This window comes from Pteropus medius, unplaced genomic scaffold (assembly GCF_902729225.1).
Source record: "Pteropus medius unplaced genomic scaffold, Ma_sr-lr_union100, whole genome shotgun sequence".
Classification (NCBI taxonomy): domain Eukaryota; kingdom Metazoa; phylum Chordata; class Mammalia; order Chiroptera; family Pteropodidae; genus Pteropus; species Pteropus medius.
Genome location: NW_024354911.1, coordinates 7,446,432 through 7,474,389, shown reverse-complemented (window position 1 = coordinate 7,474,389; position 27,958 = coordinate 7,446,432). Strand labels below are relative to the sequence as shown.

General features: G+C 39.3%; 4 protein-coding genes and 1 pseudogene across 6 annotated transcripts; 2 read left to right on the top strand and 3 right to left on the bottom strand.

The window, feature by feature from the left end:
• The first annotated feature begins 248 nt into the window (after positions 1-248).
• Positions 249-11,678, top strand: LRR1 (leucine rich repeat protein 1). 3 transcript variants are annotated; one of them, XM_039856738.1, is made up of 4 exons: positions 312-603; positions 3,622-3,723; positions 5,635-6,356; positions 10,189-11,678. In XM_039856738.1, the coding sequence occupies exons 1-4, from the start codon at positions 391-393 to the stop codon at positions 10,427-10,429; spliced, it is 1,278 nt and encodes a 425-aa protein (XP_039712672.1). In that variant the 5' UTR covers positions 312-390; the 3' UTR covers positions 10,430-11,678. The 3 variants fall into 3 exon arrangements, with proteins under 3 accessions (XP_039712674.1, XP_039712672.1, XP_039712673.1); XM_039856739.1 differs by having other exon boundaries at positions 313-603; positions 3,625-3,723; XM_039856740.1 differs by lacking the exon at positions 5,635-6,356 and having other exon boundaries at positions 249-603; positions 3,625-3,723; positions 10,189-10,347.
• Positions 7,042-7,160, bottom strand: LOC120598017 (uncharacterized; annotated as a pseudogene).
• Positions 11,679-13,185: 1,507 nt separating the features above from the next.
• RPL36AL (ribosomal protein L36a like) lies at positions 13,186-14,472 on the bottom strand. The gene is made up of 2 exons (XM_039856746.1): positions 14,324-14,472; positions 13,186-13,615 (listed from the first exon to the last, which is right to left on the bottom strand). Exon 2 carries the CDS (start codon positions 13,582-13,584, stop codon positions 13,264-13,266), a length of 321 nt encoding a protein of 106 aa, XP_039712680.1. The 5' UTR covers positions 13,585-13,615; positions 14,324-14,472; the 3' UTR covers positions 13,186-13,263.
• An 84-nt stretch (positions 14,473-14,556) lies between these two features.
• Positions 14,557-17,169, top strand: MGAT2 (alpha-1,6-mannosyl-glycoprotein 2-beta-N-acetylglucosaminyltransferase). Its single transcript, XM_039856742.1, has one exon. The coding sequence runs from the start codon at positions 15,008-15,010 to the stop codon at positions 16,346-16,348; it is 1,341 nt and encodes a 446-aa protein (XP_039712676.1). The 5' UTR covers positions 14,557-15,007; the 3' UTR covers positions 16,349-17,169.
• Positions 17,170-18,535: 1,366 nt separating this feature from the next.
• Positions 18,536-26,157, bottom strand: DNAAF2 (dynein axonemal assembly factor 2). The gene is made up of 3 exons (XM_039856736.1): positions 23,332-26,157; positions 20,120-20,263; positions 18,536-19,357 (listed from the first exon to the last, which is right to left on the bottom strand). The coding sequence occupies exons 1-3, from the start codon at positions 25,168-25,170 to the stop codon at positions 18,866-18,868; spliced, it is 2,475 nt and encodes an 824-aa protein (XP_039712670.1). The 5' UTR covers positions 25,171-26,157; the 3' UTR covers positions 18,536-18,865.
• Between the last annotated feature and the right edge of the window lie 1,801 nt (positions 26,158-27,958).

Sequence of the window (27,958 nt, the reverse complement as noted above, 5' to 3'; positions counted from 1 at the left end):
GTCAACAGCGGAAACAAAGACTCTGCCTCCAAAACAATAACAACCACCGTCGCTAGTTGCACGCGCCCCCCCAGGGTCAATGACGTTATGTCCTCGCCCAACGCCGGTTAAGGAAGGTGCGAGCCGGGTCCTCAGGCTGTCGGTGTCCGCTCTCTGCCAGCCCGCAGCCACAGTGAGGATTCGGCCCTGAGAGGGAGAGGGGACGCCGTCAGTGTTCGCAGGAGTCATAGAGCCACTGTATTGAGAAAGTCCAAGATGTCGGCACAGAAAGCAGACAGGCGGATCTGCGGACAGCCCGCGCGGTCGAGGACCCCGGCAGCGGCGCTGCCTGGCGGGAAGGGGGAAATTTCAAAGCGGAGTTGTGGGTCTTGGTGGTGCGGCTCTGGCGAGATGAAGCTGCACTGTGAGGTCGAGGTGATCAGTCGGCACTTGCCGGCCTTGGGGTTGAGGAACCGGGGCAAGGGCGTCCGAGCGGTGTTGATCCTCTGTCAGCAGACTCCCAAAAGTCAACCGCGGCCTCAGGCCGGGGGCGAGCGGGGCGGCCCGCACTCCGCCTACCTGCTCATCTCCACCCTGAAGGACAAGCGCGGGACCCGCTATGAGGTGCGTGGTGAGAGCAGGCCCTGCGGGGGAGTCAGCCACGTTCTCTTCCGCTCAGCGGAGAGGCGAGTCATCCCCGAGGTTGGAGTCCGTCTTAGGGGTTCGTGAGTGCCCGGCCCCTGAGCCCCACCACCACACCTGTTCCCAGGTCCTGGGCTTCACCCAAGGACCCGAAGGAGGAAAGCTGCTGAGAGTACACCTTCTCGTCATTTTTCTTGCCCATTTATGCGACTTTGATTTGACAGTGTTGCTATTTAGTAGTAGATAGTAACTCCACCCTTTTAAAGCCTGTGAAAATTCGGCTTTCATGAAACTAAACTCTAATAAAGCAGCAATCCATTTGAGGGGAACAATAGAGTAACCGCATTTTCGTTCAGTAGATTGTTTCTCACACAGAATTTTCGGTAGCTTTTGTTTTTTTAAGGCTTTAAGGAATAGTAACTAAAGTCGCTAGACCAGATTAGTACAGTAGTAAAGCAGCAGTGCTTGCTTTGGGTTGCATCTTGATATTTTTATGAAAGTTGTTGATTACTGCATCTAAGACCTGATCTTTTAGGTCTAGGGCTTTTTCTTATCTGCAGAGCAGTAGTAACTCTCTAGAAGCAGTTGGAATTTGAAATAGAATTTTTAAAGCATAGATTTTATAAAATCTTTTTTCTTCATTACTAGGCAAATGACTTGGAATACCCTTGCATCTACTATAAATAAAGTTGAGGGGGCAATTCTTCACTTACCATTGCATCTGACTCTTGACTGGTTTTTATACAATTTCTGGGATTATTTCTCTTACAATATTGTAATCCTCAGTAAATTCTTAGTTGAATAAAGGCGTTACTGTCTTATTCAGAGACATCTAGTGTTTGATGTAAGTAGTTGAAAGTCTAAATAATTTCCCCCTGAAATCAACTCAAAATTTTTCAAATTGAAAGGACTTTAGAAATCACCTAACATTTTATAGGTTACAAAACTATTAGGTGACAGAAGCAAACTCATTACTAGAATTGGGTCTCCCTTTTCTTCCCCTCTTATCTTCCCCCTAAACCTATCTCTTTCAGTACCCAGCTCAGGTACTGCCTATTTAAAAGTCTATAATGATCTCTCTCTTAAAACTTCTGCTGCACTAATAATCAATTGCAGGTGGTAATCCTAATCAAAATTTTATTCTAAACCACTAGTTGAAGACTTACTGTGCACAGGGTACAGTGCTAGATACCGTGGGAAATAAACTTAATTTAGTCACTGTGCTGAAAATAGGGAGAAACCACTTAGAATACAAGGTGGGCTATGATAAGCACTATAATAAAGGTAAAAGCAAAGTAGTACAATACCAAAAATGAAATGAATTCTGATTACAGGGGCTTGAGAAGGTTTTGTAAAAGAAGTGGTACCACGGGGCTTGGGAAGTAGTAGGTGCTCAATAAACATTTGTTGGATGAATTAATGTGCTGTTGGTCCAGGGCCTTGATGAGTAGGTATTAGTGCTAAGCGTTGGAAGTACCTTAGGACTCTTTCTTACACCTAGTTTTCTGTCCCATGACTTCAGCTACCATCCAATTGTGATTTCCAAATCTGCATCTTTAGCCAGTCCTCTCCCTTTACTTCTGACTTAAACCTGCTATCTACTTGAAATCTTCACTTGGATGTGTTGTAGCACTTCAAACTCAAAATGCCTAAAAATGCATTGTCCTTGTCTCTCTTAAACTTGCTTTTCTGACAGTGTTCTGTAATTCATTAAGGAGTGTTCTGCCCCATCCAGAAACCTTAAAGCCTTTGCCTCCCCACATCCAATTATTATTGAATCCTTTCAATTCTACCTCCTAGGTATCTTTCAGATTTTTGTACCTTTTATCCCAGCTGTAGTCGAAACCATCATTATCCCTTACCTGGCTAGTTTCTTAAAGGATGTCTCTACTTCTACCATTGTCTTTTCCCCATCTCACTTTCCCCGCCTCCAAGTTTCATTATTACACTGAGATTAAAGAGAACTGTAAAAATGTAGATCTAACCATGTTCTCAGCTTCAAGGCATTCAGTGGATATTGTTCTTAGGATAAAATCCAACATTGCTAACATAGTTTACAAAATCTTTCAACTTCTAATCTCTGTTTACCTCTTCAGGCTCTGGATCTTTCAGCCAAACTGAACTTTCACCTTCTCACAGCTGCCAAGCTCTCTTGCTTTCAAGGCTTTGAACACATTGTTTTCTTTTACTGGTATGTTATCTACTCTCTCTTCCCTCAGTTTCTTCACTTGCCCAACATTTAATCTTTTAGTTCTCACCTTTAAGGTCACCTTCATACCCCAAGACCATTTAAGATTTCTTTGCTATATAAGGTCTTATAGCAGCCCAGTACTTCCCTTGTCTTAATACTTGCTGTGCCTATAATTACTTGTTTTATAATTGTCTCATCATATTGGCAACTTTATAAATACAATTACCGTTTTGATCTTATTCAGTTCCAAGCCCCCTATCATAATGGTACATAATGGCTTCTTGATAAATTGTTGTTGAGGGTTAAAGCAGAAGCAATATTTGTTATTAAAAATTTTTGAGCACATGTTATGTGTCAGTCACTGTTCTGGCTCTGGGGATACAATAATGAACAAAGGAGACAAGATTCCTACTTTCATGGAGTTTGTAATCTTGTGGGAGGCATGCCCATCCCAGACTAATGGACTGAAGTTAAGGCAAGTAACTACTATTGGCAACTCACTATAGCCACATAGCTGGAATGGGAGAAAGGGAGCATTCTCCCCAAAACAGGGGATTCTGTTCTAAGAAGAGGAAAGTTAACTGAACAGAACTAATATCTAACAAGCTAGAGGAGGAATGTAACTACCCAACTGCTAAAAACAAACCTAACCAAACAAAAAACTTTTAAAATTTAAAACCACAAAACACTCAGACTTAAGGACTAAAAGCCAAACCAAAGCCTGGGAAAGTGATTGGCACATTCTAGTTGTAATAAATATTATTAAATAACAATACCTGGTTTTGTTCTTTTTTCCCATTGGTTTTAAGCAGCTGAAGGAGAACATTGATCAATTCTTCACTAAATTCGTGGATGAGGGGAAAGCCACTGTTCGGTTAAAAGAGCCTCCTGTGGATATCTGTCTGAGTAAGGTATGATATTAAAAACATTAATGATTAGGTTGGCTGGCTATATTTTCTTTAAATAAGAAGCTGTTTGAACATCCTGCTATCACGTAGATGAATAGGGACGGACTCCTAAGGATGAGTTTGAAGAAGTGATGGCTGCTTCCCAGGCATGCATGTATAGCTTTAAAAGTGCAGAGTCAGCCTTAGTAAGGCTGCCCATTGGAAGGAAAACTGGGCTTGCTTCTGTGCCCAAAATAGAGCCTTACAATGTTCTTAGACTGGAACTCTTTAAGGCAAGTGGCACAGCTCTACATTTTGCCAGATGAGGTTACAAATTTAAAGGGTAAAAAAGGATAAAGTACAATTAGAACCCTTTTTGGGTATTTTATTTACTAAAATCATTTTTTAAATACGTAAACCATTAGAATAAAAAAAATGTTTCTTTGCCCTATCTCTACTTTTTGTCTTCCCCCTTCTCCGAGTGTAAGAGCAATGTCTTGTTCAGCCTTGCATTAGTCTTAACCCCAAGTAAAATGCTTTGCAAACATTAAAAGTTTAATAACTATTTAAGGCATTTGTATTGAATGGAATAATTTTGTGCTACCTCCTGTTCTTGTGGTTTTTCATCTTCTTTTGATAATTAAGCCTATCCTACTAAGCTGGGGTCGTACCAATTAGAAAAACAGAATAAACAAATTGCTAGAAAGACAAGGCTAAATCTCTTGCCTCCACTTTCTAACTATCTGATTTGACCTTTCACTGGTTTATTCAAAACACTGCCTCAAAGATCAGGGATCTCCTTCCTATTTGCTAATCACATTGCCATTATTTCTTACCCTTTTGAGCCCTGTACAATTTGACACTAATGACCTCTCCCTTAATAATAAAACTTTCTTGGCATCTGTGACAGAGCACTATTCTGGTTTACCCTCCATTTTCTCAGCCACTCCTTTGTCTCTTATCTCTGGCAACCTTTTTTATATCTTCCAAATAAAGGCTTTATTCCCATCCTCTGCCTGTTCTCTGCCATACTTATAGCTCAACCTTTATTGTGTGTAACTCTCAAGTCTAAGCTGGTACCCTCTGGGCTTACTTGACCCAGGTCTCTAGACTTTCTTCAGTCCACTGCACTGTGTATATTGCTGCCAAAATAATACTTACGTCTTATGTAATTATGTTCAGAAATCTTCAGCGATTTCCCACATCCTGATCATTCCACTTACCTTGACATAAAGCTCATTTATAATCCATCCCCATATTATATTTTAAGCTTTTACTCTTCTACAAAGCTCCCATATTCCAACCAAACTGATTACATAGTTCATTTCCCAAACTGCTGAAAATTCACTATTTCTTTAGTTGTAAACTTTAGGAGACTTCTAAAGTGTCCTGCCAAGCATTATTTTTATTGATGACTTAGTTCACATACCACTTTATTAGTGATTTCTATGTCCAGCTGGAAGCAATCTCTTTTGCTTTTGATGTTTCCTAGCACTGTTGACAGGGCCATTTTGGCCCTGCTTTTGACAGGGTCATTGCTTTTCACAATTCCTAGTCTTTGTGAATGACACCCCTGGGCATTCTGCAGTGCACAGCACTGTCTCAGCCTATCTCAGGGGCACTGGAGGTTTGGGTCAGTTCATCTTAAACCCAAATTTTAAGTGAAATCTTTTCATGCTTTCCTGTCTTATTTTATATTCTTATGGTTTCTCCTTTGAACAGTTTTATTTAGAGTGTGTCTCTCATAATTAAAAAAGAACTTGTAAAGTTTTTTTTATCTATATTGAAATACAATACTAAGAAATTTATTTTTTGCAGATATTTTAATAATTGAATAATTTGCATATATAACTTTACAGAATTTGTTATAGGATGAATTAGCATGCATATATTATCTAAAATGGAATTTTTAATTGTACACTTATTTTTATTTAGGCCAATTCCAGCAGTTTAAAGGGTTTCCTTTCAGCTGTGAGACTGGCTCATAGAGGCTGTGAGATTGATGCACCACTCTCAAACGCCACACCAGTGAAGACTTCAGAATTTGAAAAATTTAAAACTAAAATGGTTATCACTTCCAAAAAGGACTATCCTCTAAGTAAGAACTTCCCACATTCTCTGGAACACCTTCAGACTTCTTATTGTGGGCTTGTCCGAGTTGATATGCGTATGCTTTGCTTAAAAAACCTTAGGAAATTAGACTTGAGTCACAACCACATAAAAAAGCTTCCAGCTACAATTGGAGACCTTATCCACCTTCAAGAACTTAACCTGAGTGACAATCACTTGGAGTCATTTAGTGTAGCCTTGTGTCAGTCTACGCTCAAGAAGTCACTTCGGAGTTTGGATCTCAGCAAGAATAAAATTAAGGCACTTCCTGTGCAGTTTTGCCAGCTCCGAGAACTTACAGATTTAAAACTGGATGATAATGAATTGATTCGATTTCCTTTCAAGATAGGACAATTGACAAACCTGCGATTTTTGTCAGCAGCTCGAAATAAGCTTCCATTTTTGCCTAGTGAATTTAAAAATTTATTCCTTGAGTACTTGGATCTTTTTGGAAATACTTTTGAACAACCAAAAATTCTTCCAGTTATAATGCTGCAAACGCCGTTAACTTTATTGGAATCTTCTGCACGAACCATATTATATAATAGGTAAGACTTTAATAGTTGTAAAATGTGGTATCTTTGATAGCATCCTGGTGTTATCCTCAGAGTAATAAAGTCTTTAACATAGCTTATGAGTGCTGTGCGCAATCTTGCTATGGTTGCCTTCTTTCTGCTCCTTAACCTCTGGTTGTAATGCTTTTCCTCCAGAAAGTATCATAGCTCACTTTCTCACCTCATTTAGTTCTCTGCCCAAATGACACCCCAGAAAAGTCTTTCCTGACCACCCTATCTTAAATTTTATCCCCTACCCTGTTATATTGCTTAATTTTGGGGGGGTCATAGGATTTATTACCTGGCATTACATATTTTTTAACATTTGTTTTCTTTCAGTTTTCCAAAATAGAATGTAAAATCCATGAGGGCATGGATTTTGTCTTATTCTCCACTATTTCCCTAGGGTCTAAAATGTGATACCCTGTCATATGTTAGGCACTTAATAAATATTAATTTATTTTATAATAATTTATATTAATAAATATAAATTAAATGAATGACATTGTTTCTCAAACTATGGTCCCCTAACCAGCAGCATCAGCATCACCTAGGAACTTGTTAGAGATGCAAGTTATTTTTTTAAATTTCTTTTTCGGCGAGGCAACCCTTGGTTGACCTCACAGATTGCAAGGACCTTGTCAGCTTACAATCCCTTATTTTTTTATTTTATTTTTTACACGTACAGCACCTGGCTTTCCTAGATGGTCTCCCATCCAAGTACTAAACAGGCCTGACCCTGCTTAGCTTCCAAGATCAGATGGGATCGGGCTTGTTCAGGGTAGCATGGCCAAAGATGAGATGCAGGTCCTTGAACTCTGCTCCAGACCTACTGAATCCAACTCTGAGGGGTGGGGTCCAGCTATCTGTGTTAAAATTCTCTAAGTAGTTCTAATGCACCCTTTGAGTTTGAGAACTCCAAACTGGTTTGGTGGTAAAGTATGATGTTTGAGGTCAGACTGGGTTGGATTCCTGGCTTCACCTCTTAGTATTGCTTTATCAAGTTATTTAACCTCTTTGATTCAGTTTTCTCATCTATGAAACAAGAACAGTAATACCCCTTTACAGAGTTGTGAAGATGAATGTGCAGATGTAATGCCAACACTCCATAGCTGTTGGTTCTCTTCCCCTTGTCTTTGAACACTAACTATAGTTGGTTTCAAGAGATAGCGAAGTCCAGGTATTAATTTTTGTTCATGCTTCTTTCATAAAAGAGTGGAAGCTAATGTGGACCAAATTATTATTGAGTACCTATATAATAGTAGGAAGACCATATTTCAAAGAAGAGATTCTTAACTTTTTTTTTAGTGGGTGAGAGGCTCTTTAAAAATAAAAACAACTGACAAAAGTTATGGGCCTAGGAAAATGCACACATGAGTCCACACATAGAATTTTGCATACAACTTAATAATGCTCATGGACCCCACTGAAACTGAATCTAGTTTTCCTTCCTCACCATCACTAGCTTAAGATCTCTTATTCTAAAGCAGTGGTTCTCAAGAATCACCTGAGGAGCTTTTAAAATTTCTGCTGTTTAGTTCCCACGTTAGACTTGTTAAATCAGAATGTCTGAGAGTAGGACCCAGGTTTTTTTAATCCCCAGGTGTCCTCAGGTGATTCTAGCTAGGATTAAGAACCACTTTACATCAGTGCTTTTCAAACTTTAATGTACATTCAAATCACCTGGGCTTTTTGTTAGCGGACTCTGTTTCACCGATCTGGGGTGGGGATCCTTCATTTCAAACAAGCTTCCTGGTGAGTCTGAGGTTTCTAGTCCATGAATTACACTTTGAATACTAAGGTTCTAAAAGTAACTAAGGATTTAATTACTGTTTTTAAGACTGTGATCCTCCAAATCTGAGAGTGCATCAGAATCATGCTTATTGAAACTCAATGCTTATTAAAGCAGGTTGTTGGACCGCACCCTCAGAGATTCTTACTCAGTAAATTTGGAGTTGGGATGAAGAAATTGCATCTCTAACAAGTTCTTAGGAGATGCTAATGCTGCTGTTCATGGACTAAACTTTGAAAAACCATTGGTTTAAGTCACTAACTCTTAACTAGGAGTTAAAAATTACCTGCTAAATAACACTACATGTAATTACCTAGAACAGTGCCTGGCTCATAATAGGTCTCAATGAATATCTATTGGATGTATAAATACATGTAATTTCCTTATCTGGCAATTAAAAATCAATGTTATCATTAGCTATGGAGGAGCTTTTAAAATAATATAGAAGAGAAATATATATGCTTAGATTCTACCTCAGACCAAATAATTCAGAATCGCCAGAAATGGGCCCCCATTGTATGTTATATATTTTTTAAATCTCTGGAAATGATACTAATGATTTGGGGTTAAGAACACTGATTTGAGGGAACTCTGAATGAAGTCTTTTGGTAATGAATTGCTCTCGAGCTCTTGTTCTAGGCTTTCTCTGAGACTACATATAATTTATTATATGTATTCAAATTGGAAAGTTATGCCCAAATGAGGACTATTATAAATGGTTTCCAGTGATTTGAAAAGATCATAATCAATTGGCTAAATGATTTTAAAAAAAGAACAGACTGACATCCAACATGGAAAAATGCAGAGTTGGAATGGAAAAAATAAATGAGCAAAATATGACATAATAGGTATGGGTGAAGAATAATTTGTTAGTGCTTAATGATTTAGATTGTAGTATTTATATTGTTTTTAGAACTTGACCTCTATTAACATAGAGTCTTGTAAAATGACCCGAACCTTTACTAAAGTGTAATTTTACATGTTTTCAACCCTGTTTTAAAAGGAATCTAGATCCAAAGCCAAGAGGGTAATACCTATTATCTAGCTATTGGCAAATTGACCTAACTACTGGTTACAAACATAAAGTCATAGTCTATTAGAAATATGTGTAGGAACTTAAAATGGTTAGATAGATAATAGAATTTTTAACTGTTACCTGGTTCGTTAGACTATAACCAATAGCGTGAAAGAGATTAATATAAACATGTGGTAGACACTTCCTGGCACAGTTCCTTACACAAGCAACAAATTAGTACATACGAAAAAATGAAGATTGCAAACAAGGCCATTACAAGCCCCGTAGGAAAAGTAAATCATTATTTTTGATATGTATCTTTTCAGACTTTTCTAAGAGTTTAAAACTCCAGTTTAAATTTAAGAGTAGGTTTTATTTGTTGAACAAGGTTTGAACACCTGTTATGTGCCAGCCTAGGCTAGGGACTATAGAAACAACAAAGAAAAAGACAGTGAATGGGAGACTAAATGCCTGAAGGATGGTTGTGTTTAGGGGGGAAGAGTTGAGCAATGGATAGGCAATCTCAAGAGACTGTCTCTTAGTGTCTTATAGATAGGGCAAAGACTATGACTTGATTTTAATTGCATTGGGCACCACTTAAGTTTTAAGCAGGAAGGTGAATGATTTAAGCAAGGTGAGGTCACCTTTACTTGCTCAGTCAGTAAAACTAATGCCCCAAACAACATGTGTTTTGAACTTGTTTCACACAATTTAAAATTCTCTTCTGAATATAGTAAGGACAGATAATATATTAAGGACAGATAATTCATTCTATTCAATGGGTTATGCTATTAAGTGGCAATGCTAAAAGATACTTTATGGAGTGGTATAGATCCTTTTTGCTTTATAATATATTTTCCCCATTTCCCAGTTTGGAAGATAAAAAATATACTGAGTCATTTAATTAATAATTGTATTTTTCATGGTTATAATTCAGTGTGCAGTCATTCATGTCCTAATACATGAAGTTCTGAATCTAGTAACATTAAAAATATTTTAAACATTTTTTTTCCCATTAGGATTCCATATGGCTCTCATATCATTCCTTTCCATCTTTGCCAAGATTTGGATACTGCAAAAACCTGTGTTTGTGGAAGATTCTGTCTAAGCTGTTTTATTCAAGGAACTACCACCATGAATCTACACTCTGTTGCTCACACTGTGGTCTTAGTAGATAATATGGGTGGTACTGAAGCACCTGTTATCTCTTACTTCTGTTCTCTAGGCTGTTACATAAATTCTTGTGATACATTAAAGTAATGGGAAATTTCATTTAGTTACAGATCAGATCTGTTTGGGATTCATTTGTGGTTTAACAGTCATATAGGAGAAGAGGAAGCTTTCTTGTATACATGGTTGAGGAGAATAATGTGTGTTATTTTAACATTTTCAATAAATAATTTGACTGTATAGTCTTAATTTCATTAAAACAATTTATTGTAGGCTTAACTTTTATCAGTTTATTGCACTTGGGTTGATTTCAGCCTAGTGAGATTACCTTTTAATGTTTAACAGATATTGAGCCCAATCACTCTGTCATAGTATTTTAATTTTCTTCTTACATTTCAAAGAAAGAAAACATACCATGGAGGACTAATATGGTCTAAATTATAGTGAAAACTTGTTAATGATATGAAACTGCATGCTTTTAAGCATACCACTTTTTGTGTTTTTCAGGTATCGTCTACATATGAAATTTTATGTTCACCAAGCAGAAAGTAGGAATTGCTTTTGGATAGACTTCAGCTTTTATAAGTTTTATGTTAATCACATAGTCTTTGTTGTATTTCTAATTTTTATTAATTAGGATACCAACATGTTTTTGAGGTTGGATGGGAGCAGAAAATTGCCACTTTTTATTGACAATATTCTGTATTATTTGAGGATTCTTTTTATTATTTGAGTTACTTAATGTTTTTTTTACTTTAAAAAGTGGTGGCGATACACCAGCTAAAGGCTGATGAAGATTTGAACTAGGGCAGACGGCATAGCAAAGGAACCCATTTGAAACACTCATGGATAATGGAATCCATAGAACTATTCCATTCTGTCCATTTTCACTGCCCGTCAAATCAACCTCTCCTAATTGCAAGTCTCATAAGTGGTTTCTGGGAACTAAGGAGGGTAAAAAGTAAAATTTACTGGAGAAAACTCTCATCGGTGTTTGCATATCATTGCTGTTTTGGGCTTTGAGTTAAAAATGGAAGGCTATTTCTTATGGATTAGGTAACTTCTACCTCCTTTGTCTTCCTAAAGTTTTTTTTTTCCCTGAAAATACAAATATTCCTGAGATAATACTGTTTTAAATTTTTATTAAAATTTTATGTGTATGATCTCCAAAAGTTTCTCAGAGCTGATTCTTTGAGAGACAAGGCATTGGTCCAGAGGAACCTTAATTTGTATTGCTCGTGATCAGTTAGTCTTCCTACAAAACGTCTGTATTCGAGTTTTTCATTAAAAATAAATTATATATAATGTATACATGCCTTAAATAAAAAGCTGTAATTTATATGGAACCTGCATTGCTCCAGCTGTTTTATACACATATTTTAAACCTCACAAATCACTCTGAGAAGGAAGTACCATGAACTGAGATCAGAAATTTTAAAGCCAGGCTTTATATACCTACCACCTTCTAAAATTCACTTGGGTCTCTAAAACCAATAATTCTGTAATTAACTAAAACATCTTAGAATTTTCTTAACTCATAAATTGGTGAGGGAGTACCCATAACTATTATAAAACCATATCAAAACGTGGTACTTTTAAAGTGATATTTTGTGGCATAATTTTTAACTTGTGCATATCTGATGTTTACATGTTCTTGTAGAAAAATTTTTCATTAACAAATGCAGATAAAATACTCCATGTTTGGAATAAGTGTTACCCATTTGTTATTCCTACACCCCTGCTTTTTTGCCTTTGCATTTCTTACTCATCTACAAGCCACCCCATGTAAGTGTCTTAGCTTACTTAAAATTCACATGCAAAGCGCATTGCTTGCTCTAACCCATACCCTTTCCCAGTTTTTCCTTTCATTTGAGACTTGTTTTTGCCTTTTATAGGTAGTGACCAGGCTTGAGTTTAAACCTTCTATTTTCAATTGTAACTTTACATCCTAAGTCCTCCCAATTAATGCTATATCTACTTCCCAGAGTACACTGTCCCCCCTTACCTGTGGTTTTAGTTACCCTTGGTTAGCCGAGATCTGAAAACTAAATTGGAAACCCTAGAAATAATTCAGAAATTTTAAATTGTGGGCCATTAGTGTCATGAAATCTCCATCCTGCTTGAAATGTGAATCCTTTATGCAGCATGTCCATGCTGTATAGGCTACCTGCCCATCGGCAGCCATCTTGGTTATCAGATTAGTTATTACATTCATGTAACTTTTATTAAAGTATAAAAAAACAAAAGTTCATGGTGTCACAGATGGTTCTGTACTAGCTTCAGAGCTTTAGGTAGTTAAAAGTTAATTTTTAACTCCTGCCTTACATTCAAAACATCTACAACAGTGCTGTCCAAAAATGATGGAAATGTCCAGTATAACCACTAGCTATACGTGGCTGCTGAGCACTACATATAGCTTGTATAACTGAGGAACTGCTTTTTAAATACCTGTATGTGGCTAGAGGTCTCTACTGGAGTGCAAAGTCAGCTTTTTTTATCCCCCAACCTTGGATCTTCTGCCCCACCCAGTCTGATAAACACAAGTTTAGCTTGTCCTCTTCATTTACTTTTCAAAATCTTGAGACCTTTCCCAAAAGCTCAATCACGTTTATGAATCCATCCAACATATATATTTGAAACTGACCAGAAAAAGTAAAATACCAATATTTTCCCTATTGTGACTTATCTCTGTAACCTAGTTGTAAAGTTCAAGGTAGGACTCCTTCCCTCTTTATATTATATATAAATACAAAATTCCAATTCTTCTGGAACTAAATTTAATATTCGAGAAGACAAACCTTAATTCATTTACAATTTAGTTATTTTTTAATTTAGAAAACACAAGATATGATCAAGAATATCTGCATTTATTTTCGTACAGGTTCTATAGTTTCAACATTTCTCTCTCAAAAGAACCCCAAAGCTTAGAACTGGATCACTTGGCCCTTTCTCTTCTTATCTCCTCCAAGTTCAAAATGCTTGCATCTCTTAATGGCCAGCATCCTCTTGGATCTGCAGTTAGGCTCCACACATTCAAGCCTCAGCACAATCTTCTTTGTGGTTTTAGCCTTCTTCCGGAAAATCGGCTTCGTCTGCCCACCATAGCCACTCTGCTTCCGATCATAGCGCCTTTTTCCCTGGGCATACAGGGAATCCTTGCCCTTCTTATACTGGGTCACTTTGTGAGGCTGATGCTTGCCACACTTCTTACAGAAAGTCCTTCGGGTTTTAGGCACATTGACCATCTTTGCAGTAGAGCTGTCTACACGATGAACACTGGTAATATTTAAAATATAGCAGGCGTTAAACATTTTGAAAAGTAAAAATGCTTTACAAATATAGAAAAACACATGAATCAGTAATGTATAAATCCACCAAGTACTCATTTTCCATGTGCGTAAATGGACATCCAAGTGAACGCCTTTTTGGAATACTTAAATTATTGGAGCATTTATAGGATACTAAAAAAAAAAAAAATCAAAAGCAGCTGCATAGGGTTCCAGTACAACGTGGTCTGGGAATTACTTTACTGTGACTGCTCATAAAGAAAAGCGTAGTGGTGTTTAATTTTATTCCGCAGAGAGAGAGGGCTAAGGCTAGAGTTTCTTTTCGACTCTTTCTCGTACCCTCTTCCTCCATGTTCCAGCTCCTTGGTAAGCCTGGATCAGTATGCGGAGTAGCTACTGCCACGACCCGCCTCGTTCCTTCTCTGAGAACCACAGGAGTCTGGTTTCACTTTTCCCCTCCGGAGAACAATCACCCCTCAGCCGCCCTGAAAGCTGACGTGTCCTTAAACAAGTGCCTCGCGGCCCAGCAGCCGCCATGCTTAAAACCCCTTTCCTGAAGGGAGAAATTAGTTCTTAAACTCTACCCAGGTAAGGCAGTGGGTCTCGCTCTCCTTTTCCTACAAATGCCTAGTCATTCCCCGAATTCTGAACAATGGAAGTTCCCGTGGGAACCACTACACTCTCGATGTTAGCTTACCGGTTAACTCAGCGTTCACGTCCCTTGCCTTGCTCCGCTCGTGGCTAACAGGAAAAGGAGGAAAGAAGCGGAAATAGGAAATGAACCTTGAGCGACAGGGCCACGAACCAATAGGCAGGAGGCAGCGACGGCCGGGCACCTGGGTACGCGTCGGGGAAGCGCCAACCAATCACCCAAGGGGCGGGCCAGAGGGGTGTGGGCCCGAGGGCCTCCGCGCTCGGCGTGCGGGTGGTGGGTTGTCAGAAGGGTAGCCGCCGGAGTCCGGCAAGGCTGCGTCTTGGCCATCTGTGGCCCGCGTAAGGATGAGGGCGCAGAGGACGCAGGGCCGCTGGAGGCGCAGGTAACGAAGCTGGGGTGCAGTAGGGCCGCGGCGGGGCTTCTTCCGGGACCCATGCTGAATGGAGAGGACCGAGGCGACTCTGAGCCGCGGCTCTTAGCGGCGGGGCCGCTGCCGGAGCTGCAGCTGCCAGGCGAGGATGTGTGGAGCCCGGGCAGCGCAGGGAAGCTGAGCGCCTTCGGGCCCCAGTACTCCCGGGGCCGGGGATGAGTTAGCGAGGGTAGCCGCGGGGGCCAGTTCCGACTGCTGCAGGCCAAGGCGATTACCGCCGCCGGCCCGCCCCTTCCTTGCAGAAGCCGCTAGCTCCTTTCCGCAACCGCCTCCCTGCGCTCTCGGCCCTGGAGACCATGAGGTTCCGCATCTACAAGCGGAAGGTGCTGATCCTGACGCTGGTGGTGGCCGCCTGCGGCTTCGTCCTCTGGAGCAGCAATGGGCGACAAAGGAAGAACGAGGCCCTCGCCCCGCCACTGCTGGATGCTGAGCCAGCACGGGGTGCGGGTGGCCGGGGCGGGGACCATCCCGCCGTGTCTGTAGGCATCCGCCGGGTCTCCAATGAGTCGGCGGCTCCTTTGGTCGCGGCGGCCCCCCAGCCCGAGGCGGACAACCTGACGCTGCGGTACCGGTCCCTGGTGTACCAGCTGAACTTTGACCAGACGCTGAGGAATGTAGATAAGGCCGGCTCCTGGACTCCCCGAGAGCTAGTGCTGGTGGTTCAAGTGCATAACCGGCCGGATTACCTCAAACTGCTCCTGGACTCACTTCGAAAAGCCCAGGGCATTGACAACGTCCTCGTTATCTTTAGTCATGACTTCTGGTCGACAGAGATCAATCACCTGATCGCTGGGGTCGATTTCTGTCCGGTTCTGCAGGTGTTCTTTCCTTTTAGCATTCAGTTGTACCCCAACGAGTTTCCTGGCAGTGACCCCAGAGATTGCCCAAGAGATCTGGGGAAGAATGCAGCTTTGAAGATGGGATGCATTAATGCTGAGTATCCTGATTCCTTTGGCCATTATAGAGAGGCCAAGTTCTCCCAAACCAAACACCATTGGTGGTGGAAGCTGCATTTTGTATGGGAAAGAGTCAAAGTTCTTCGAGACTATGCTGGCCTCATACTTTTCCTAGAGGAGGACCACTACTTGGCCCCAGACTTTTACCACGTCTTCAAAAAGATGTGGAAATTAAAGCAGCAAGAGTGTCCTGAGTGTGATGTTCTCTCCCTGGGCACCTATACAGCTAGTCGCAGTTTCTATGGCATTGCCGACAAGGTAGATGTGAAAACTTGGAAATCCACAGAGCACAATATGGGACTAGCCCTGACTCCGGACGCATATCAGAAACTGATTGAATGCACAGACACTTTCTGTACTTACGATGATTATAACTGGGACTGGACTCTTCAATATTTGACTGTATCTTGTCTTCCAAAATTCTGGAAAGTGCTGGTTCCTCAAGTACCTAGGATTTTTCATGCTGGAGACTGTGGTATGCACCACAAGAAAACCTGTAGACCATTTACCCAGAGTGCCCAAATTGAGTCACTCTTAAATAATAACAAACAGTACTTGTTTCCAGAAACTCTAATGATCAGTGAGAAGTTTATGGCAGCCGTTTCCCCACCTAGGAAAAATGGAGGGTGGGGAGATATTAGGGACCATGAACTCTGTAAAAGTTATAGAAGACTGCAGTGAAAAATCACAATTACAAAAGCAAAAGTGACAGTCTTCTATTTTTGATAATTTGCCCAAACAAGATAGACAGTTGAATAAGAGTTTAGGGCCTGGTTTCTGCTTTAATACAAACAAAAAAAATGTTGTAAAAGGTGTCCAAATATAGTAATCTTTTCCTTTTATGTCTGATTAAGATTTAAAACACAAGTTTTCATTTTGGGAGTTGGGTTTTAAAGCTCAATCTGTATCGGCTAAAGGTAATCGGGTTTTAAAGGTCAATCTGTATCTGCTAAAGGTAATTGTTATTGTGAGAGAAGAGGTGAAATTTAAACTACATCTATCAATCTTTTTATCTGGAACTTTGTACACTTTTCCACTTTCAAAACTTATTTTAAGTACAGCAAAATTTATTTAAAATTGTCATGGCAGTAAAAAGTATTACAATGAAATGTTATAGTATTAATGGAACAAGCCCAGTTTCACTTTTGGACAGTTATTAGGAAGGGATTGCTTCACTAGTTTTATAATTCAAAAGTTTGTTTGTTAAACACCCTGTCAAAAACAGTCATTTTCAGTATTACAGATTCCTGTATTATTGTGTTAGGATTTGCCTGTGCTTTGGAACATTCATAGAACACACTTTCTTTTGGAATGTATTTGATAAGAACGTTTAAACACTTTTTTCACCTCAATGTAGAAATACAGTGGTTTCCTTTTTTCTTTTAGTGCTGCCAAAATAAAATACTCATTTTTTGCATAAAAAGGTTCCTAATCATTTTGCAGAATAAATTTTGTTTACTCTTTACACCAAAATTCAGTAAAGACATTCTTGAAATTTTAAAGTTAGCATTTCCTTTTCATATTTACTATCTGTACATTGTAGAACTGAATTGGAACTAAAACCCAGCCCTTGACAATGCATTTACTCCCTTTAGAAGAAACTAGCTTTCAAATTAGCCGGGCACAGATGAACAATAAAATCTGCTGTAAGTGAAATACAGCCAGAAATAATACAAAGTTCAGTCATGCCAAAACGAAAGATGTTCTAGTACCTTTATTTAACCCAAATCATACTTTTTTAAAAGGACAGACACAGTAAATAATAGGAAACAAAATTTACTATTTACTTAAAATTTACTTAAAATTTACTCTACATTTATTGAAATTTCCCTTAAGAGCATACAATTGCATTCAACCAAAACTTATTCAGAGTAATATCTGTGTAGCTATTACAATTAGTCGTTTCAATTTAAGAAAACTTAAGTGGACAGTTTCAAAATTATTATTGCATCAAATTAAGATTCATATTATGGTTGAAAAATGGATATGGTCATTTACATTGGGGCAAATAGTTCTCCTGTTTTATGAGCTACATTTATACTGCCCTCAGCCCAGTCTGGTTTCACATTTTATCAGGATTATAAATGTAAATCAAGATGAATTGCCAGAATTTGTACCAGTTTTTGGTACTCTAATCTGACCTCCCAGTTCAAAGAACTAAAGATATTAGGTAATTTCCGGGACTAAGGTAAGGCCAGAGGTTTGTTTAAATTGGTAGCTGTTTCTGGAACATATAGATCAGCTCATGGCCTTTGGGGCTAGGGATTAGGTCAACAGATATTTTCCTTTTACATTTTCTTTCGTGCTATCCTAAAAAAATTTGTGAGAAACAAATCTATTAGGATTTTCCTCTGGCCTCAAAAATAGTATTCCACAAAATAATAGCCACAGATACATTATCTGCTGTCCTCTTTTAGTTATTATAAAACAAATTGATTCGAAAACACTTGACAATTTTCCTGTTGAAGCAAATTTCCAGGTTTTTTAATTGTCCTGTTTTAAAATTCATAAATGTACTCTAAGACCGAGAGGTGTTTTAATACTGTAATAGTAACTTTCAAAAAACTCTTTATAAAAACAAATTTTCAAAGTACTAAATAACTTGTATCATATATACACACACATTTATTTTCTGTGACAGACATGAAGAGTAAAATAGAATTGAAGCAAAAATACTGAATTTCATTAAGACTATTTGTACTGTAATTGTTTGAATCATTAATTTTGGTGAGTAAAGTTCTGAAGATATTTCAAGAATAAATACGTCCTATTCAGTGAGACTTATAAACAGTTTTGAGATTCTACCTACCCCCCACACTCATATTTCTAGTTAATTGCATACTTGAGAATTTTTGTGACAGACACGACTTAAATATTTCGAAATTTTATTAAAGTAATGGTAAAAAAGAGGCCAAAAACATCACAGAAGTACATATATACAGGTTATATTAAAACTGAATGTTTAATTAGAAAAAATATACATCTATCTGAGGAATCACAAAACTTACATCTATAATTTAGGAAACTGTATAAACTGCATATGCAAAAACAAATACCTCCAGTTTCCCCATTAGAATCAAAACTGCAAATTTCAATTTCTTGAATACTTTCAGTTTAAGATAGTAGTTATCAGAAATAGAATCTATTTTAAGTCCCAAAATTTTTTTCTTAACTTTTACATTCTAAAATTATATAGAATTAATCCAAGTCATAGAGCAAAGAATTCTGAAAACTGAATGTGCAATGAGTCACATGATCTTTAATAATCTGCACACTACCATCCTGCATGTTGGTTTCTTTTATGTGGTCAAAACGATGTATACTGTGAACTGATAAGGAAGATAGGTGATTTCCATCTACTTCTTTCTCTTCAGTTATTACTGGTTCTTTTAAATTATCTTTTTCCTCGTTTGAGTAAATAGCACCTTTTTTTTTCATAAATTCAGATTCCATTTTTGACTCAGCGTGCTGAGACTTTCCACATAGCATTTGAGAAACATCAAGAGACTCTTGTTGCAAGTGTGCAACTGAACCACAACTATCTGTTTCTACTAGAACTGCTACAGATGAATCAGAATCAGTTGTTGAGGTGGTAAGATGTTCCGTGTTTTCTTTTTCAGTTAGATGACTTCCTTCATTGATTCTTTCTTCTTTTTCATGAAGCTGCTCAGAGTTACTACATTCTTGCAACTATGCCCAAGAAAAACAACAAATTAATAATTCTTTGAAACAAATAGAAAATTAAATTGTAGCATCCTCTGGAAATTTTTTTTAAAAAGTCATAAGGGAATAACTCTTGCAGAACTGCAGAGAGGTTTCTTCCTCCTCAAAGTCATCTTCCAAATGCTGCCAGTCATTACATTACTGACGATGTAAACCTGGCAATAATTCTCTGATTAAACCCTTTCAATGACTCATCTCCCTCAGGATAAAATAATCCTGGCCTACAAACCCTTTAGCCGTCATTCTTATAAAGGCATTCTTAAATTTCTTGAATTTTCTTGAATTTCTGTGATCCTTCAGAGCCACTCTCCCCCCAATTCATATATGTCAAATTTGCTAGTTACTAAATTATTTCTGTGTCTGATAATGAAGATTATAAAAATAACCAAGCTTAAGATTCAACTAGAAAGAATAAACAAACTATGACCTAGTTCCCACGGTTTGAGAGTCAAAAAGACTTGCTTGTCCCTGGACTAACTTCCCAAATGTTAGTTTCTCTCTTTTCTTCATTGGACAGTTTTGGGATTAAATGGGATAACATGTGAAAATGAACTGCACAGTGTTTAGCACATAGTAAAATACATCTAAAAAAGTCTTTATTCCTCTTAACATTGCTCTCCCCAGCTATTATGTACGTTTAGTTTACAGTTACGACATCAAGAATTAAAGTTATTAGGCTTTAAACTGGTCTTATAGTCACTATTTTATTAAATCCACAAAAATCCTTACCTTTGCATGAATTTGAATCTTATTATCAGTGACATGAAGAACTTCAATTAATGGTGGGGTTAGGGGCATTGACTGTTTGAATGGAGAGTTCAGGACCTCGGCAAGAAACTCATTAACATTTTCTTCATTGACAAACAACCTTTCCTAAAATAAAAAAAATAAATACTCTGCTTTATAGGGCATCTTTGACACAGTTGGTATCTAAAAACAGCTCATAAAAGTTCTCACACGGTTCAAGATTATACTCTTCAAAGGTTTATTTTAATGTTATTCCTATGCTTTCTTGGCCAAAAAAAACAGTATTGTACACAGCAATAAGAACAGCAAGAGTACATACACATATGGGAAAAGACCCTAAAATGTCTTAGTTCCTTTTCTAGGTGTCTATTAAATCTGAGGTATGCTTCCTCTCGTAGATAATCTTACAAATGGTATTTTCTTTTTTTTTTTCCCTCTTAATATAAGAATAACATCACCTCTAGGGCTATATTAATGCAGTGCCAGCTATAAAATGTAATTCAATTTTAGAACACTTCTTAATGAGTCAGCTAAGAAATATACATGACAGGATCTACTCAAATTTTGTGTGACTGGTTTGCCTTTTAGTTCTTGGCTAGGTAAGAGCCAAGAATAATATTTAAGAGAAGTATATTCTATTTTTAAGCAATGAGATAATGCAGTGTGACACTAGCATATAGCTATTTATAAGAATGAGGTAGATTTCCAAACTATTAAGAAAAGCAAAATTACTTTCACAAAAATCCCAAAGCAATTTGTTTATATTCACGTCAAGTGAGTATAGGTATATAGTTAGGGTGTTGAAGAAATATCTGTATTTAAAATTCATAAAATCCATTGTTGCCCAAAATAAAAGTATTTTCTTCTGTACTTTCATATAAATAAATTTTATAATTACAAATAAAAACAATTCATTATTTGGTCTAAATAGAGGAGGAAATCGGAAAGAGAGAATTTTCAAGTTTTCGTCTATTAAACAGTATTTGAACTTGAGAACAACTACCAAACAAAAACGAACTTTGGGAACAGAAAAATTTTACTTTTGGAGTACTTTGCCTTGCTATTATCTGAAGGTCTGGAATAACACTGTAGTATAGAAACATTCCCATCAAAAGCATTTCTAAGTTTCATGTCTCTGGAAAAGACTTACACATTAATTGCAAAAAATACACCAAATAGTTTAGTCTCTAGTTAACCCAAGGAAAAATAATATATATTTCTAATGGAAATGGTTATGATTAAAATATAAACGATTTGCCTACTGTCTTCACATTCTAATGACTGATTTTACTATAAAAGATACTGAATTCAGTGGTCCTAAAGCTTTAGGAAAATTCCTAGTGGTTATTTAAGGCTTATATAAATATAATTTGTATTTGTTTATGGGTAAAGTAACAATTCTGACCTTGACAGTTACAAATCCGCCTTTTTACATTATAATTGTTTTCATATAATGCATATGATATAATCATGATATATTATCTGTCTACTCACCCACTACTCTTGTGATTTTTAAAAATTTTACTTTAATACTGAGCCTGATCCAGTGACAGTGAAATGTAAAGAAGAAAATTGATTATGGTTCTATTAGCCTTAGTAAATGTGATGATTAACAAAGAAATTATAGATCTATTTCAGGATTCAAAGATATAAAACACAGTGGCCATAATCTCATTTTCATCTAGTTTCTTTGCTGAAATAATGTTAGCATCCTAGAAAACCTGATTAAAATATATTCTTTAGTATTCTCTCAACTGCTGGTCCACAAAGCTTTATTCCCTTATTGTGAGTTATTTTCACATTTATTAAAACAATTACAGGAAAACAACAGCCCTTTCCTAAATTTCCCCCTTCTAATGACATAAACAGATAGTCAATTTCCTATTCTATATTCTCACAAAGTATTTTACCTAGCCCCGGCTACTTATTTTACCACTTTCAGTGGGTTTCAAATTAACCACTTTTCACAGAAGATATTGCTCATAAAATATAAATGTAACTTATTAGCTAATTTCTAGAAAAATAATGAGAAGAAGTGAACATTTCTAGCAGGTTAAAGTCCCAAATTTTTAAATTAAAAATTACTTTTTATTATATAATCTGTGCAACTAGTGTTCTTCTGGGAATAAACCCTTGAATATGTTGAAAGGGCTTTTAAAAATTACATGTAACACTGATACAAACCTCAATCAAAACCACTAATTAACTGTTCATTTACAAGTTTAAGAAGTTCTTAGAACTTCAAATTTCAAGTTTTTTCAATATTTGCCATAGTACTGCAGTATGAATCTGAAATTCAAGAATCTCAAACACCTAAAAAAAATAGTAGCAACTACAATAATACATACTGAATTATTCATCAAAATTATAGCCTAAGTAAATTAGGTAACGCTCAGCCCAGTTCTAGAGTATTTGTCCAGAAGAGGTGTAACAGACCTACGTGCAGTAGTTTGATAAATGTTTATATTACACTGTTAAATGTTAGCCATTGTGGCAAATACTAGCAGGGACCTAAAGATGATTAAAACACGCAAAAAGAGGTAATTTTAATGTAATATAACACCCACCTAAAGATAACCCCACCAACAATCAGTGACTAAAATCAAGCAGCACTACTATATGGTCCAAAGGGCAAGGAATTTAGATTCACACCTGGTTTTGAGTTTGTTTTCCTACACAAGAATTGTGACACTGGCTAAGATACTTTGGCTCTCCGGAAGTAAATTTCTTACTTTCTACGGTGGGACAGTTATTTGCCAACTTAAAATATATGGCTATTAACAAAGTGCCTCTTAAATCTATTTGGGTCATAAATCCCTTTGAGAATATGACTAGTTATAGCCCTTCTTCCTAGCAGAAAGCACCCTCAACTTTTTGCATAGGTTTAGAGGTCTGTGGATCCTGGGAATCCATTCAGGTCTTCCTTCAGAGTCAGTGGATTCCAGGGAAACAACTACATTAAAGGCAATTTTGAAGACTTGAAAACTATCCATCAGAGGGGATGCGTGTTTTTATTTTCTTCCCAATACGCGTTTAACGCGCACTGATATTTTGCATCACGTGTATCAGTTTCGAGACAAGTTATATAATGGAAAACGCTTTGTTTAGGATAAGCTGAGAGGATCCCTGTAATAGCAGATGTAAAAAGTGGGATGGATTATTTCAAATATTAAGGATCTAGGAAGAACTGTTACCTCCAAAGAATCGCTGTTTAAACCATAATACCACTCTCTCCAATGTCCATAGCACTCTGCAGATTTGGCCAGTTCTATCACTGCATTGTTTGAAGAAATGCTAACCACTGGTTCTTTGGTACTCAATTTATTCTCTGAAGCAAACTGCAAAAAGAAAGAATAATAAACTAAGTCTTCAGTGGAAAAGCACAATTTGTACCAGAGGGGAGTCACATTCCCTTGAAGACTTTGCGGCTGGATCCGAGGCACTTGAATTAGCAGCGTCAAGCATACTTCATCCTGATTACACTGCAAAGGAGGGCACAAGGGTTCCCTGCTGTGGGTCCCGAGATCACCCATGGCTGGATTAGAAGGCTCGATGCCCGTGCCTTCCCTGGCCACGTGTGTCTCAACGCTGAGATCTCTGCGCGCACTCCCTCTTGCTGCAGAAGACCCTCTGTCAAGGTCCTTGGAAGAAGTACAAGGGGAGCCTCCGCCACTGTCCCCAGGTGAGCTCCCTGTTCCGGAAAGCGGTTTCTCCCCGATGCCCACTGTCGACACTGCTTGCCCGCCAAAGTCCTGCTCCTTCAGTACGGAGACGAGCTCCTCCCCAGTGACGCCCGGGGTGGTGAATCCGGCGTCCGCAGCCCCAGTTCGGCTGGGATCCGAGCCTTCGTCTCCTGCGCGAACCCCCGCCGGGCCTGCCTCCCCCTCGCAAGCGGAAGCGCAGGCCGCGCCGTCAGTTCCGGACCGGTCAGCCGACTCTTCCGGCGCCGCGATGGGCTCCCGGCGCACCGCGGACAGAGCCACGGGCAGCGTGACCACCAGCTGTCGCCGGGCCTTGTTGAACTGCGCCTTGCCGCGGCTGTCGTCCACCAGGTACGGGAGCGAGAGCCGCAGCCGGTAGTCGGGTTTTCTCGAGTCGAGGCACAGTAGCTTTCCCGTCACTTCCAGCGCCGCCTGCTCCGCCGAGCGCAACAACGGCAGCTCGATGGTGACCACCAGCTCCTGGGGCACCGTGCTGGGGGCCGAGTCCCGGGAGTAGCGGTAATCCTGGAGGTCCACGTGGTGGCGCTGCACCACGCTGTAGCGAGGCTCGGTGGGGGCGGGCTGTGAGACCGCCTCTGGAGTGGAGGGCGCCGGGGGCTCAGGGCCCACAGAGTTCCCAGCGGCCGCCGGGCACCGGTAGGGGTAGGGAAAATCCGGAAGAGGGCTCTCTAGTTCCCCCTCGGGCCTGGTGGGGACACCCCCGGGCAGGGGCGTTCGCAGCACGGCGGCCTCCGGAGTCCCCTTATATTTGATCTTCAGGGTCTTGGCATTTCTGTGGTCTAACTTCACGCCGAACTGCTTCTCGACGGCTTCCAGGGCCATGGCGTCCAGCATCTGGAGGAAGGGCTCGTGGCGCCGGGCCAACTCTAGCGCGTCTGGGTGGAAGACCACGTCGTAGACCGTGTAGCGGGTGCTCCGCGCCCCCGCATACTCACGGCCGGGCGCCAGGCTATAGGGCAGGGACCACTGGCTGCCGGCGGGCGCACTCCCGGAGCTTGGCTGACTGGTGGGTGCGCCCACCAGAGCGTTGCTGCACACATTCACGAAGCAGCGCCGCGCCCCGTCCAGGCTGGTGCGCAGCACATGGCCGGGCTCGGGGTGCACGAACCGCACTTCCACTCCGCGCTCGCGCTCCAGCGCAGTGATCTCTTCCTCGTAGCGCCGCCGGTTCTCGGGATCGGTGAGCTCCTCGGCGTACTCTGAGAACATTCGCCGGAACTTGGGGTCCTGAAAGGCGGAGGTGAGCCGCTGAACCTCCTCTCCGCTCAGGTCCAAGTCTTCCAGCGGCGAAGGGGCTGCCGCCTTAGCCATGCTGCCCCTTGGCCCCTATCCCTCAGGCCGAGGGCGATCAGTCCGACACCAGGTGGGTGGGACGCGCCGTGGAGTCGCTGGTCCGCGGAGAGGGAAGTGGCAGAGATCGGTAACTGCCTTGGGCAGCGCGTGCTCGTTGCCATGGTGACACCACTAACGGCCGGAAGGAGGGGCAGGAATTGGAATGGGATAGTGGAAATGCCAGAAACAGCATCTTAGTTTTTAAAAATCAACTACCCTACAGTCTGTTTTTTAGATTCCTGTGCAGTGGTGTGGTTACTTCTTCGTTAGGGCAAGTATCATCATAATTGGCATAATTTCCAGCATTATGTTCGTTATTTCCTTCATTGTACACAACACTTAAAGGTAGAACTGATCCCCATTTCACAGACAAAATGGGACCTGAGAAGTTACCTGACCAAGGTCACACAGCTAGTATAGTCACAACTTGATTAAAACCTATGTTAATCTGATTTTTTCACTTCACTAAACCAGTATTTCAGTCTTCCGGATATTTTACTACACAGTTTGCCCTGTAACAACTCATTTGGGGCAAGAGATACGGGCAGACTATTAATAACAAATGATCAACATGTAAGACTTCATTAATAAAAATGCAAATTGCAAATAAAAGATACCACATATCACCCATCGAAATGACAAAGTTTTTTGTTTTTTGTTTTACAATTACTGTATTTCCTTGGAGTAGTAGAATTTAGTAAAGCCTTTCTAGACAGAAGTTGGTAGCTGTACAAAAAGGCTTTAAATCCAGCAATTCCAACTCAAGACAGCTTTATGATTCTAAAGGTTTGCGAATCTAAGAATTCAACAGTGGGACTGGTTGAGCAGATTTTGGTACAGCCATACAATGGAATTCTCTGCAGCCATTCAAAGTGATGCTATAATCAAATATATGGTAGCTGAAGGAAACTACTTTGGGTGGTGAACACAATAGAATATACAAATGTCAAATGATACTGTACCCCTGAAAATTATATGATTGTATTAACCAATGTTACACCAATAAACTTAAAAAAAAAATGATGCTGTAGAATATTTATTGACTAAGTTGGTTATTAATTAGTAGTTGTTAAATCCAGTGATTATTTTTCTGTTCTCATTCTATTGAAACTCACCAACATTTAACAAGTGACGTTGGCATTACCTCAGTGACAAGACATTTCTAGGCTTTTTTCCTACCTCATCAGACACTTGAGACTACATAGTCAGCTTTATAATTTTTCACCTCTCTTCAACTTCTAAGTAGAAATGCCTCAAGGCTGGGACCCCATCTCTTCTTCATTTATACTCTCCACAAATAAGTTTACACTCACGAATACCAGACTTATATATCAGGGTCTAAACTCCAGATTCCTATATCCAGTTTCCCATTTAGGGTTTCCATTTGAATGATTTAATGCTTAAGCCCTTCAGGCTTGAAATGACCAAAAACAGGCTTGAAATGGCCTGACTCCTCTCCTTTCCCAGCTTCTGCCCTCATCATATGCTCTCTTGGCAGCATTCAAAACTGGATACTTCAGCCTCAATGGCAGAACACGATAGCTCTTGTGTAGCCTGTACGCAGGCCTTTGAATCTCAAGAACTTAAATTTAAGTGACTCTTTGTAACATGCTTCTCCCACCTCTGACACCCCATCTAAAATTGCCCACATCATTTATTTTCACCATGGTTCATATTTGGTATTTTTTTGGGTATGGCCTGCCCCATTTGAAAGTAAGCATTATGAAAGTGAGGACCTTGGCTTCCTGGTTTGCCACTGGATTCCCCAGTACCTAGAACATTAGGTACTCAGATATTTAATGAGTGGATATAGTACATTTAAGAAAAAAGCAAGTTTAGTATTATGGTATGATCCCAAAATATTCTTATAGGAAAAAATATATGCAGAGAAAAATCTGGAAGGATATATACTACAATATTAACAGATTATTTCTGGTGATGGAATTGCACGGCATTAAAACTTTTCTTTATGATTATTTGTATTTCCTAATTTTTCTATTATGAACTTGTTTAATAACAAGTTTAAAAACACCCTATCATTTAGGGCTTAGATTTACATCTGGAATGGCTGAGGCATAAAGATGAATTCAGCTCTTTAGGAAAAGAGTGTAGACTTGTATAAAAGCTCCCATGCCCCAAACAAATGATCTCTTGCCTAAAATTCATCCCTTGAGGAAAGGCTATCCTTATTAAATTATGAATGCCTTTTGAAGGAGAACTGAGTATTAAAGCCCTTATCAGTTATTAACCCATTAGTGCAAACTGCTTTATCTTATCTTTCCACAAATACTGCATGCCAGCAAGGACACAACTCTGTTGGGAAGTAGAGATTCAGAGATGGTCTGAGACCTACTGACTTAAGTCCAGTCTGCAATTCCTTGGACTTCCTGTGGTTTCCCAACAGGGAGACCAAGTGTTGCTTTTCTCGGTAGAGAAATCCTACCCACATCCATCTTGTGTGATCTACCTCATGGCCAGATTTCTGTGGTGAGGTCAGCCATGCTTCATCAGATTAAACACCAATCAGGGAACATATCACCTCTCTGTTTTTACCCAAAGCAGAAGCCCAGGATACCCTTGCAGTACTACTTTTCATTTACAGACAGTGCTGATCCCCACCTGGTTCTAGTTCCTGTCTTATCTTATTCCAATACTTATTGCCTGGTCTGGCCTCTTATCTGCTTTAAATGCCTTGCTTTATCTCACTTCACCTTGCTAACCCCTAAATGCACCCTATCTTTCTAGCCATTATTTGTGTTCCTAAGGT

Bases quoted from the DNA above. Each gene is read 5' to 3' on its own strand.
- DNAAF2 (XM_039856736.1), bottom strand. From the start codon at position 25,170: ATGGCTAAGGCGGCAGCCCCTTCGCCGCTGGAAGACTTGGACCTGAGC. The intron at 20,264-23,331 runs GTAACAGTTCTT...TTTTTATTTTAG, and splicing joins TAAACAGCGATTCTTTGGAG to GAAAGGTTGTTTGTCAATGA. The intron at 19,358-20,119 runs GTAAGGATTTTT...TCTTGGGCATAG, and splicing joins AGATTCAAATTCATGCAAAG to TTGCAAGAATGTAGTAACTC.
- MGAT2 (XM_039856742.1), top strand. From the start codon at position 15,008: ATGAGGTTCCGCATCTACAAGCGGAAGGTGCTGATCCTGACGCTGGTG.
- LRR1 (XM_039856738.1), top strand. From the start codon at position 391: ATGAAGCTGCACTGTGAGGTCGAGGTGATCAGTCGGCACTTGCCGGCC. The intron at 3,724-5,634 runs GTATGATATTAA...ATTTTTATTTAG, and splicing joins TGGATATCTGTCTGAGTAAG to GCCAATTCCAGCAGTTTAAA. The intron at 6,357-10,188 runs GTAAGACTTTAA...TTTTCCCATTAG, and splicing joins CGAACCATATTATATAATAG to GATTCCATATGGCTCTCATA.
- RPL36AL (XM_039856746.1), bottom strand. From the start codon at position 13,584: ATGGTCAATGTGCCTAAAACCCGAAGGACTTTCTGTAAGAAGTGTGGC.